Below are 12556 nucleotides of genomic sequence, written 5' to 3' on the forward strand. Positions count from 1 at the left end.
ATTACAACCTTTAAGGCTAGTGTCAGAAGACTTGGGAATAGTTTCCTGTTTCATTTCTTGTATTTTTAATTTTTAAAAATAGTGACATGGCATCAATAGCAACTTACATGCTAGTGATCTTAAATATAACAATAACTTTTGTGCAGTTGTAAAGATTTATGTCAGAGTTTCTATTCTGTAATCAAATACTTCTAAGGACATCATGTAGATATAGTAGAGGAGATACTTTCATCAGTTCCCTCACTTATTGATACTTTAGTATGAGATCAGCATCTCAATCCTATTTTATTCAAGACAATTCTCACTCTGCCCAGTTATCTAAAGACATCTCTCTCTCCCTCCCAGTCAACTATCACATCTACCCACAGTCAACCTTCCTCAGGTCTGGATTGGGTGGAAATAGTAAGTTCTCAGATCTCTAAAGCCTTTCCCACCAAGCAGTGCCTGAACTCTCCAGTTTTCAGGTTTTAATGGCCCCCTCTCTTTTCTTTCTTTCTTTCTTTTTTTTTTTTTTTTTGAGACAGGGTCTCAATCTCTTGCCCAGGCTGGAGTGTAGTGGCCCAGGCTAACTCTGAATCACATACCTCAGTCACACTAGCCACAGCAAGTTTTCTAGCAACATAGGGTGTCAGCATGCCAGCTAAACTTCTCCTTATGGTTGAATTTTCTGGAGTTGCTTGTTCTTCAGCCAAATACTCAGCCTCCCAAGTACCTGGGATTACAGGCGCGTACCATCACATCCAGCTGATTTTTGTACTTTTTGTAGACAGGGTTTTGCAGTGTTGGCAGGCTGGTCTCGAACTCCTGACCTTAAGTGATCTGCCAACCTCGGCCTGCCAAACTGCTGGGATTACAGGCGTGAGCCACCACACTGGACTGGCCTTTTGCTTTTAATAGACTTATTTATTACGGGCTTCTCTTTTCTCCCTGCCACTCATTCCAATGTTCAGATGGAACCCACTTCCCTTTAGCTGTATCAATTTAGTCTTACTCTTTGCAGGCCAGCCTAGAAACAAAGCCTCCATTTACAGCAAGGCTTCTGTGAAAAACACTTTTAGAAAACAATGTGCTTATAAATTAGGAACTGGCTAGTTGACAAAAAGACACTTTGCTGTCTCTATATCTAGAAAGCATTAAAGATTAACTCTACCTTGCCAAAATATAGTACCCGACAGAGATCCTTGATAATGCTAGGCATTTCCGTGATCTTCTCTCGGCATTCTTCAAACTGAGCAGCCACACTATAGCATTTACTTATGTGTCCACACACCTACAGACAACACAACAGAGCAAAAAACCCAGTAGAGTCACATAGGCATTCCTTATTTAACACATTAGAAATCAAACAAGCAGAGATTTGTGAATAATGCTTAATGGTATATACAATGCTCCAAAATTAAATAGAACGTCTTTACTAGATCACTAGTCTTTCTCATCAAGATCTATAAATGCTGGGGTAGTTGGCAAACCACAGCCACTACAACCCATGGGCCAAACTGACCATGGTCTTTGTACTACCAAAGAGCTAAGAATGGTTTTTAGATTTTTCAAGGGCTGTAAAAAAGTCACAAAAGAAAACGTAACAGAGACTGTATGAAGCCTGAAACACTCATATATTTACTCCCTGGACCTTTATTTTAAAAGTTTGTTGGCCTCTGGATTAAGGTATTTTTGTATAGTTTACTAACATAACAGAATATCACAATTTTATTTACACCATGGACTTCAAAATAGAGGATGGAACTCAACAGCCAGTACTCGTTTTATATTCTGAATTTTGCTGGCATAAGCAAAAGGCCAAATAAAAAGACACGCTCTACAAAGCTCTTAATGAACTCCTGATGAATTTCCTATCTTATAACCTTAAATGTTAAGCCAGTTAAAATACTAGGGATAGGAGAATGAGGGATGGAAGATATGTGAAACAAGAATGGCATAAAGCTGGCTAATGGAAACATACAGGTTCAATAAACTCTTCTCTAGAAAGAAAACTTAAGCCAACAGATCACAAGTGCTTTAGTGCAGTTGATACACAGATCAGCAGCATCAATGACACTTGGAAACTTGTTATAAAAACATACTCTCAGGCCACCACCCTAGACCCACTAAATCAGAAACTTGGGGTGGGGTGGAGCTCTGCAACCCACAGTTGAAATAGCCCTCCACTTGATTCTCATATATGTTAAAATCTGAACTACTGATCTAGTGCAATTTTCTTGGAACCACAGGTTTTAGCCTCACCTGTACTGACATGTCACTTGGTTTACTAGAACGAGTCAAGACAGCCACACAGCGACTAAATGCCTCCTGTAACACCTGCAGAGGAAGAAGTCAGCTATTAACTCTCCATTTTGACTTCAAGTCTGAAAGGCCTTTTCTAGCAGTAATAAAATATAAATAACCCTTTAATGTTAAATATTTGATACATAAATGTTTGATCAACATTTGCTAAATAAATAGTAAACAAAGGACTCCTAAAAGTTTTTTTTTACGCATTTCTAAAAAGCTACTTTGTAAACAATATTACCATTATCAGTTTTGAACCCAACGCTTTCCAACACACATTATGAAATAAAGCTTCACTTCTATCTTTATTTTGGTATGAGAATAAAGAAAATATTGTGTTATCTGCTGAAATAAACTAAAGAATCTGCATTTGTACTTGCTAAATTCTTCACTGCCAAGAGTCATATAATGTGTGTAAACTGGTATTACCTCTAGTCCATTCTCTCTTCTGAGCTCTTCAGCATTGAGGGCTGAACAGTTGACAGTATGGAAAGCTAGCTCTGTAGCCGCAGGCAACAATGGTGATTCTTTTGAGAAAAGGAGGTCATCTGAAGTTTCCATTGTTATAGTCCGAATAAGCATGGGGTATCCTGCATATTTATAAGGCTGTAAATCTGAAATAACCAATGTTAGTGTTAGAAAAATGAAACAAAATTAATTATGTTGTGGTTTCAATTTTGATACCATGTTCAATTATGTTGCCTTAAAAAAATAAAAATGGGGCCGGGCGCGGTGGCTCACACCTGTAATCCCAGCACTTTGGGAGACCGAGGTGGGCAGATCACAATGTCAGGAGATTGAGACCAACCTGGCTAACACAGGGAAACCCCGTCTCTACTAAAAATACGAAAACGTTAGCTGGGCGTGGTGGCGGGCGCCTGTAGTCCCAGCTACTCAGGAGGCTGAGGCAGGAGAAAGGCGTGAACCTGGGAGGCAGTGCTTGCAGTGAGTGGAGATCTCGCCACTGCACTCCAGCCTGGGCGACACAGCGACACTCCATCTCAGAAAAAAAAAAAAAAAAAAAAAAGATAAAATATTTTATCTTAACATCTTAAATGTTTCCTCATTCCAGTTGATAAAAAAGAAATTAAACCTACTATAAAATCCCTTGGATCTTTCCTTTCTAGTAAACTTAGTTTTATTTTTCTAAAATGTTTCCACTAGAAAAATAACATTTTCTGGTAAATTAACTGCCCTTGGTGTATAGTTTTGATCCTTTGCTGAATACCTACTTTCTATGCTGATTTTTGTAACTTTTCACCTCATCATAGACTGCAAGGTACAGCAAAAATTCTGTACACCAGAAATTCTATTAACATTATATGCACATCTTTATAAAGAAAAAAGATTGAAGATATTTAAATGACAGTGAATATTTTGTATTAAGTTTTCTGGATAACAAGTGCTCTTTTCTATTTTACCAGTTATCTTAAATTTTTACCAGTATTTCCTTCAATTTGAAAACACTGAATACAATTTCTTACTAGAAGTACAAAACAGAAAGTTAATTTTTAAACTACATTTAGTTAAATCTATGATTTAATAACCAAATTTAAAAGTGAAAGCTAGTAAACCAACATGCCTAATTACTCCTTTCTTTCCATATTCTTTTTTCAATCTAACCTATTAGGCAGAGAGATGCAAATTAATTGGCTGTGACTTTAAAAGTATCTCCGTAATTCCAAATTGAAATCAGCATAAATCTTATTGACTTTTGAGGCTGACCAATAATCTGCCTTAAAACTCATTTCTGAACTGGCTTTTTAAAAAAAGGTCCCTTGGAACAGGTCCTAATTTTCCTAAAAAAAAAAAAAAAAGTGACACATACATGGTAAGAAAGAACAGTGAATAACTAAGTCCTGTCGGATCAGGACCTCCACCTCAGAGCTTCTTGGGTATAACCCCACCTTGGGAAAAGTTAAAGATGACTTTGTTAACAGAGAAACCAGTATGGGCCATAATTGTATCTTGTGGCTAATAATTTAGTTATCAGCATTAAAAGACAACCAAGGGTTTTGAAAAAGGTTTCTAAACTCATTCCGATTAGTGGTAAATGCTATATAACTAAAATGTATTATAAACTCATGTAAAAGTAAATCAACTAATCAGTGCTCTCTTTAATAATCCAGCTGCTAGATCCTCAGGCTGTCCCCTCAAATACTTAAACTGCAACCCCATCTCTTGTCTTTAGTTACCCAACACTCTCCATGCTTATCTCAAATCCCCACAGTCCTCTTCCTTCTCTCCCAACATCCCATTGCAAATGGCTCTCCCACTTTGTGCTATAAATCAAGTTCAGTTCCCAAGCCAATGGGCATCTGCTATATTGAACCCAACCCCTCATCACCAACAAAGGGGGACGTTTTGAACGTACTCTTGGCTTTTTGGACTGCTACTGTTAGGGCTACTGCAAATGGCCCCACAAACACTGGATAATCCTATAATCTGAAATCATACCTATTTCATCTATACCAGTGTTCTTCAAACTGTCCCACAGGACTAGAGGGTCCTGAGAGCTACAATAGGAAATAGAATATATGAGAAGTACATCATCATTTGAAGTTTCTACTGCTTTTAAAAAACCTGAATGCTCTTGGTGTTTTTAACCTTCAGAGGCTTTTAAAGTTATGATAGGCTTTCATATGTCATTTAAGAAAAACATGAAATGATCTTTAAATTCCAGATTCCATTCTAGATCTCATTTAATACGTTTGCTACTAAATGGCTAAACACAAAAACTAACCAAATAACTGCACAGAACGAAGATGTCAGAAATGCAAAATACTGAAAAACATAGGTATGAAGGGGAAGATATAAAACAATATTTTGGGCCTTTCTTTAGAAAACTACATTTTCTTTTATTTAAAACACAATTCCAAGAGTCTTTTGCAACAATAATTCTAAATCTATTAAAATATGCTGTAGAAACAGGTAATATGGTATAGGGTTAGCTGTGATAGGGTTAGCTGGAGGATAAATTAAAATCTGAGAACAGACATCTTACCTTCTTTATGACGGTTGAAGAGGATGCTCTGTGTTTTTAGAATTAAAATTATATTCTCTGGATCTGGTCCATCCACTATTTTTGCTGATTTGGTACATAAAAATTCATATGCTTTATTTACTTTTTCAAACATGTCCTATATGTAACCAAAGATAATTTAATGTTAATTTGGAACGTCCCAAAATTCAACTTAAACAACATACATGGTTTATATTTTATCAGTAACTTCAACTATTATTTTATTATTTATATTAAGGAATTCATTCCAACTGTAATCTAGCTGGTATACTGTTAAGGTGAAACGTTGTTTCAAATAGTTGTCTAATGATCACAGTACCATTTACTGAAAAATTCTTCAAATAAGAATATTAAATGTATCCTTAAACACATCACGTTAAACTCATACAACTAGAGACAGATTGCATCTATATAACAAAAATTATGAGCTACTATTAAGCACTGTGCTAAATGCCATAATCTCATTTAATCCTCAAACAGCCATGTAAACTGTGTACCATTATTATCCTCATTTTTTTACATGAGGATGCTGCAACTTAGATGTAATAACTTGCTTAAGGACACAAAATTAATTGGTGGCAGAGCTAAGAGGTACAGCCAGGTCGGCCTCCTAACTCCATGCTCTTAAACTGTTACACTGTATGTTTGGTTGATCTATATGTTGATTCTAGTGTGAGTATCATATTGTTTTACTATTGTAGCTTTATGAAGTGTTATAATATCTGGTAAGTTAAGTCTAGCAATTTAAAACAGATTTCAAAATTTCTTCCTTTCTTATTTTTCTCCTAGATGAATTTGAATTAATATGAGGTTCTCAAAAAACCCCCTAGGGTTTTGATTAAAAATACCTTAAACATAAAAAAGTCAGATCTTTTCAATGTCACGTCTTCTCATTCAGGAATACTGTCTCTGTTTTTTTTTTTCCAGTGAAAACCAGACCTTGAACCCAGTGGAAATTATTCCAAGTTTCTAGCAACAGAGTCCTGGTTTTGGTGGTTCTTATGTGATTTCATCTTTTATCAAACTTCATTGGATGAGGCGGCATCAGGGAATGATGATTTAAAATCTGAACCAAATTTTCTATTTTTTCAGTTAGAGTGATATGAAATTGGATGTCATTGGAAAAAATTACATAAATTGCCCAAAGCAATCTGAATAGCAATGGTATCACCTACAACCTACAAATAAATTAAGTTCCCCTGCATTCCTTATTTTCAATTATTCTTATGATTGCCCATTAGAGTTAATTCTCAAACAGACATGGACAAGGAGACACAATAAAACCTGTAAGTTTCTAGTCATAAAGGCCACTCTTCTGGTAAACTGAGGGAGCATCATCCATGCAGAAGCTATGGGCATGTGGTTAGAAGTTTATTAAACATACACTGGGTATGTATTATGAGGCAGGTACTGGCACAGAAGGTAATATACTTTCTCCTACTAAATAATAGTAGAGCAAGAGGAAGTCAGCCCAATGCCCTAATTCCAACAGCAGTACATACCCTCCCTTCTGGATTCTTATCAGGGTGATACTTTTGTGCAAGTCTGAAGTAAGCTTTCCTAATCTTGCTCTCATCATGCCTGTTAAACAGGAAAATTGCTTTATGAGTAGAGTAAGGCACAAGAAAAAATGTTTACAAAACCATCTAAAATATTTTAAGAATATTACTTGTATCAAGAATTGTATATGATTATATATTAGTCTTCAAATTAAACCCAGGAAGAATTAAGTTTTTTTTAATATATATTTTTTTTACATGCTATCTTTACGGGTGAAAGATAAAACCTAAAAGTTCCCTACGGATTCACTTTAAATTATGAAATTATACTTGAGTTGGAAGAACTACAAAATATATTGTTAAAAATCCACCAACCTGTCAAAATGTCCAAAATGCCAATTTCAAATTCTATAATTCTAAGTTATTATATCAGTCTTGACAAAATATACAGTTTTAGTCTATACTTAAGTTTTCAAACAATTTTTCCATAACATACCTAGTCTACATAAAACTTCACTGATAAGACAAATCTGCATTCTTTCATAATCTGTCATTTGGTGTCCTAGGTATATTGCTATCAAATCTCTTCCACATGTGTAACACAAATTAGAAAAGGAAGGGAAAAAATGAATATGTGAATGGCAACTGTGTGTCAGATATGGTGCTAGGTACTCAACATACATTTTTCCAATTAATAGAGAAATGAATGTACCAGCAAGAAGAGGAGGACACAATTTGGCTAGTAAGTTTGCAATAAACCAAAGTCACACAGATATAGTTCCATATGGTTATTCCCAAGGTGTACATATCAAAATACAGGCAAAAGATTTTAAAATGATTGATTTAAATATAACTTAGTCTTTGATACTGATACTTTAAGGTGGGACAGACATTTGCTACTGTACTGAAAACAACTCACGGTCCCTGTCCTTGAGGCAGATTAAGCACTTCATAAGCATCATCTATTGACATCATAGGTGGCTTCTTCTCTACTTCTTTCTTCCAGGCGTCAAGAGTATCTTTTAGTAGCTTAACCTTAAAGACAAAAGATTAAAATTTATATCAAAGTAAAACTATTTCAGAGTCTAATTTTTAAGTTATAGAATCATTGTGCTGTATTTATTTAAATGGATACTTTTAGCTGTCCAATTAACAGCTTTCTGAAATACAAATAACCAAAATCACCTGAGCACTGCTATATAGTTGGGCAGAGCAAGGTATTTGTTACAAGGCAATATTCCTCTATTTAAAAAATTTTTTAAATTCTCTGCCAATTTGTGTTACATATTAGGCTTCGAATTAAACCCAGGAAGAATTAAGATTTTTTTTTTACATGTTATCTTTATGGGTGAAAGATAAAACCTGAAAGTTTTAATGTTTAAAGTGTCCAGAAACCATGAAAGACATCAAAATTAGATGATACACTGAAGGAAGAAAGCAAGCAGTATATTGTGGTGTGCTTCTCAAGGTGATCTAACATAATTATAGGTATGCTAGCATTCAAACAAATGTAAAGGATAGAGAACACAAGGGAATCTGGTTAGCAAATGAGAAAAAAAGATCTAATATTTATTGCCTGCCTACAAGCCAAGGAGCTAGGTACTTTACAGACTATCAAATTTAATTCTTGTCTAAAATTTCATCAATAAATAAAAACACTGAGATTCTAAGAGCTAGCTGCATGTTTCCCAGTTCAGTGGTAGAGCTGGATTAAAACCTAGGTCTGACTAAAAAGCCCATATCTAGTATCTCACGTTGAATCCTGAATAAGTATCCGAGTCTACCTGCGTTTTTTTGGTCACTGCATTGTAAAGAGGTGGTGACTTGCAGTACAAATGGCGATTATTCTGAAATCTTTTAGATGGTATTAATGGTGTAAGTTCCACCACGGTAACAGAACAACATGGGCACAGGTGCCCACAGATACACAAAGACTCAGGTTAGAGGGGTCCCAAGGGCACTCTGGACCGGTCCACAGTGCATACTGTTTTATAATTGAGCAGGTCACACTCATTGCCTCTTATGCGTGCCAGGAATTATGCTTATGTGAATTCTTAATAATCTTCACAAACACCACCAGATAGCTGCTATTATTACCAATATTTTAGAGATGAAAACTGAGGTTTAGACAAATAAGCAATGTACTGAATATTAAATAGAGTTTTTTTTTTTTTTTTTTTTTTTTGAGACGGAGTCTCGCTCTGTCGCCCAGGCTGGAGTGCAGTGGCGCCATCTCCGCTCACTGCAAGCTCCGCCTCCCGGGTTCACACCATTCTCCTGCCTCAGCCTCCCGAGTAGCTGGGACTACAGGCGTCCGCCACCACACTCGGCTAATTTTTTGTATTTTCGGTAGAGAGGGGGTTTCACCGTGTTAGCCAGGATGGTCTCGATCTCCTGACCTCGTGATCCACCCGCCTTGGCCTCCCAAAGTGCTGGGATTACAAGCGTGAGCCACCGCGCCCGGCCATTAAATAGAGTTATTAAATGTTAATGGCCCAGCTGAAACTCAATCCCAGACTGGCTAACTCCACCATCTGTGAGCTTAATCAACCTGCAATAAAGACAAGCTTCCACCAAGCTATTCTAGTACGTCATACTATATACATATAATTATGTTATCTGCATGAAGTTTGTTTTGTCTTTGTCACAAAAGACAAAGATTGCAATATTCTTAATACTCCCTTAAAAAATTATCTTTCAACGTGAGATCTAACCAAATATAATGAACTATACTCAGAGTCGCACAGTGCTTAGTGCTTAAGAAGGAATACTTAAGAAAGCTATTCTCCTTCTTACTGCAGGAGGACAAAATACCCAGAAGTGTTTAGACACCTTTTTTTGTGGCTTAAGGCAGCACAAATTAAACTACTGACTTACCGGGTCTTTAATTGGCCAATCTGGAAATCGGAGTGTATCACACAGTTGTTTGAGGTAATAAATATTACAAAACAGTTCATTTTCTAGTTGTGGATAGTTGATCACAGGAATGGGACAATACTGATAAAGTGCTCTTGTGTTACTCTGAAGGCGAGGTGTGAAATCAGCAAGATGGGCAGCAATCTTCTCTATCATGAGGCGCCTACAATCATAAAAACCTCCAGTCAAGCTTTATGAAGGGATTATTTTAAAGAGAAGGTTAAGATACATAATCATGCAAGATAGTTATATGAATCATCTATAGAATAATTCAATTACTATCCTAAAATGAGAGCTTTTAAATATGTTACTTTGGGCATTTTATTGTATAAACATGGAAAAAACTTATCTATGATACTTATCTGTAAAGAAGATCATAGAGAAAAGGGCTGATACTCTCAGTCCTTCCTATTAAAAAATCAGCCATTAGAAGGGCAAATGGTACGCATCTGAATGCATGAGGGTGTAGCTAGGAAACTCAAACTTGGTATTATCCAAAGAAGCTCACTAGATGGCATGTATTTCAACAAACTTACTGTAGGCTAGGATCTGGCCTCAGATAAGCAGAAACTTATCAGCACAAAGAGCAATCCATCTTTTAGATAGGGCCTTATATTAACCAATCTCAGGAGAAAAATATTACACAGAAGAACTGTGTTGGTAATTTATTAATATTGTTACATATTTTTTCCCAATGAAAAATATGACTGCCATACAGAATATATTCAAATTGGTGGCTAACACATGACAAGCCCATAGGACAACAAGTCAAATGATAACAAGCAGGTGGCAAGGAGTGTGTGCAGTCTGACGAGGATCAGTGATTGACATAGAAGATCTAATGCCATCCAGCTAGGGGAATTGAGGGGGTTCTCCAAAAAGAGACAACCTTGACACTGGAACTATGAAGTGTCAAGCCTTGTCTGAACAGAAACTGGCTGGGCATTGTCATCTGCTTCTGAAACTTTCCTTTTTCTGTGTTTTCACAGGTTTCTCCTACGGCACTCCCCCGCCAATAAAGACATACCTTAGGAATGCTAACCTCCAGATTAAGGGCAAAAAGGTGTTGGGGTAAGGGAGCCCACATTCTAGAATAATTTCGGGTATCTCTGGTCTGATTCATTGATCCAAATTATGTGGGCATAGTTTTTAATTAGTGGGAGTATAGTCCTACTTCCAAATAGCCAGAGGTATGTCTTGATTTTATCCCAATTTCCTATATATATTATCAGTTCATTACCTAAAATCTTACTAGTTCTATAAACTGATTTAAGAAGTACCAGTGGTTGGTAGGCCCTACTGTTATACAAAGTTCTGTTAAGGTAATAGTAATTTTGTCAAATCTTGTTAGAACACAGAAAACCTTAAGGCCTTATGGAAATCCATCATTTGATTTGGTATCAATGATTACTGCCATTTTAGATTATAAAACCAGTGAAAACATGTCTTTTAACAGAAGTTAAAGCAGATGGCGAGCAGCAAAGACTAAATTATAAAATACAAATCAATCAATCAACTGGTTATTTACCTCATTTCACTGCTCCAGATTGCTTCTGGAGTATCAAATTCTCCTAGAAAAATCTCAGAAAACTTTTCAGGTTCATAATTTTCTAAGTAACAAACCATTGCTTCAGGTAGAATGTGCCCAAGTATACTTCTTTGAAAAATATCTTGTCCTTTTGTCTTCAAAACAAAACAAAACAAAAGGTAGTCAAAAACATTAAAGTTATCTTTCAATTTTCTAATAAATGATTTATGGTTAGAGAACACTTTAAGAAAGGAATACAATTGGAAAAAATTGCTTTTATGCTTTGGGAATGTAGATGGAAACACAGCAAAATGTGAGTGGAAGGTATCTGGTACAAACTGGCTTGGCATTCTAAGGCAGAACCAACAGCCTCTGGTACTGCAGCAGTCTTAGCTTTAAGTGTCACAAGCTGCCAGTATTATTTAGGATGACTGGCCTTTGACCACGTGTAACAGTAATGGACAAACAGGAGGAATATCCCACAAAGATTTACATCAATTATCCTGCATTATATTGTTGGCTATAGGTCCCACCTGTACTTGCTTCTGTTTTCAAAAATAAGTTCAGAAGATCATTAAGAGCCTGTCCTCATGAAATGCAGCTAGGATCTAGATGGAGAATTTCTACTTAAATTATAATTAACTGTTTTGAGAAGTCCATATCCTCTGGCAGGCCAAATGGGGTCAGGATAATGACCATACTAAATTTTAAACTCATTTCTTTATTCAACGGAAATAAAATCCCAAGGGCTAGCTAGGATTTATACAAATAAATGCTTATTTCCTTCTAGGAAAATTTAAGACATTTTACTTATCTAGGATAAAACAAAGAGACAAGGGAAAAAACCCAAACATGGTTTTATCATGTGGTGCAAAGACAAATTAGAAGATGAATATTTTCAGGCTTTCTGCTAATAAGAGTAACAAATTCACTATCTGTTAAACTTTTGGGTAAAGAATTGCTAGTTGTATTCTTGAATACTATTATTTGGTAATTCAAACATCCAGATTTGTGCTTTAAATACTGTTTTGCTATAATTATTCAAAATACTGTTAGCTGAAATGATATAAATCATTTCTAATATAAAATTTGGAAAAAATTACATTATGCATAATGGCACAGAAATAAAGGAAGAAAAAGAATGCCCAAATGTCTAATACTACATTAAGGTACTATCATTAGAGACTTTTTTAACTTGTTTATATTCTCATTTTCTATTTGTATAAAGCTGTGGAAATTATGCTGCCATGGGCATCTTTCATATCAGACAAATGGGTCACTTTCTAGGGCTTCACTGGCTGCTCT

At 35.8% G+C, this 12556-nt stretch overlaps 1 protein-coding gene across 2 annotated transcripts in view; it reads right to left on the reverse strand.

Moving 5' to 3' along the window:
• Positions 1–12556, reverse strand: part of DNAJC13 (DnaJ heat shock protein family (Hsp40) member C13) — a 121263-nt gene that overhangs the window by 37859 nt on the left and 70848 nt on the right. For both annotated transcript variants that reach the window (XM_025376313.1, XM_025376314.1), the window contains 8 exons: positions 11252–11406; positions 9685–9886; positions 7727–7842; positions 6811–6889; positions 5291–5426; positions 2716–2900; positions 2242–2316; positions 1151–1270 (listed from right to left, as the gene is read on the reverse strand). In XM_025376313.1, the coding sequence (XP_025232098.1) occupies positions 1151–1270; positions 2242–2316; positions 2716–2900; positions 5291–5426; positions 6811–6889; positions 7727–7842; positions 9685–9886; positions 11252–11406 (1068 nt within the window). The remainder of the gene's footprint in view (positions 1–1150; positions 1271–2241; positions 2317–2715; positions 2901–5290; positions 5427–6810; positions 6890–7726; positions 7843–9684; positions 9887–11251; positions 11407–12556) is intronic.

This window comes from Theropithecus gelada, chromosome 2 (genome assembly GCF_003255815.1).
Source record: "Theropithecus gelada isolate Dixy chromosome 2, Tgel_1.0, whole genome shotgun sequence".
NCBI lineage: Eukaryota > Metazoa > Chordata > Mammalia > Primates > Cercopithecidae > Theropithecus > Theropithecus gelada.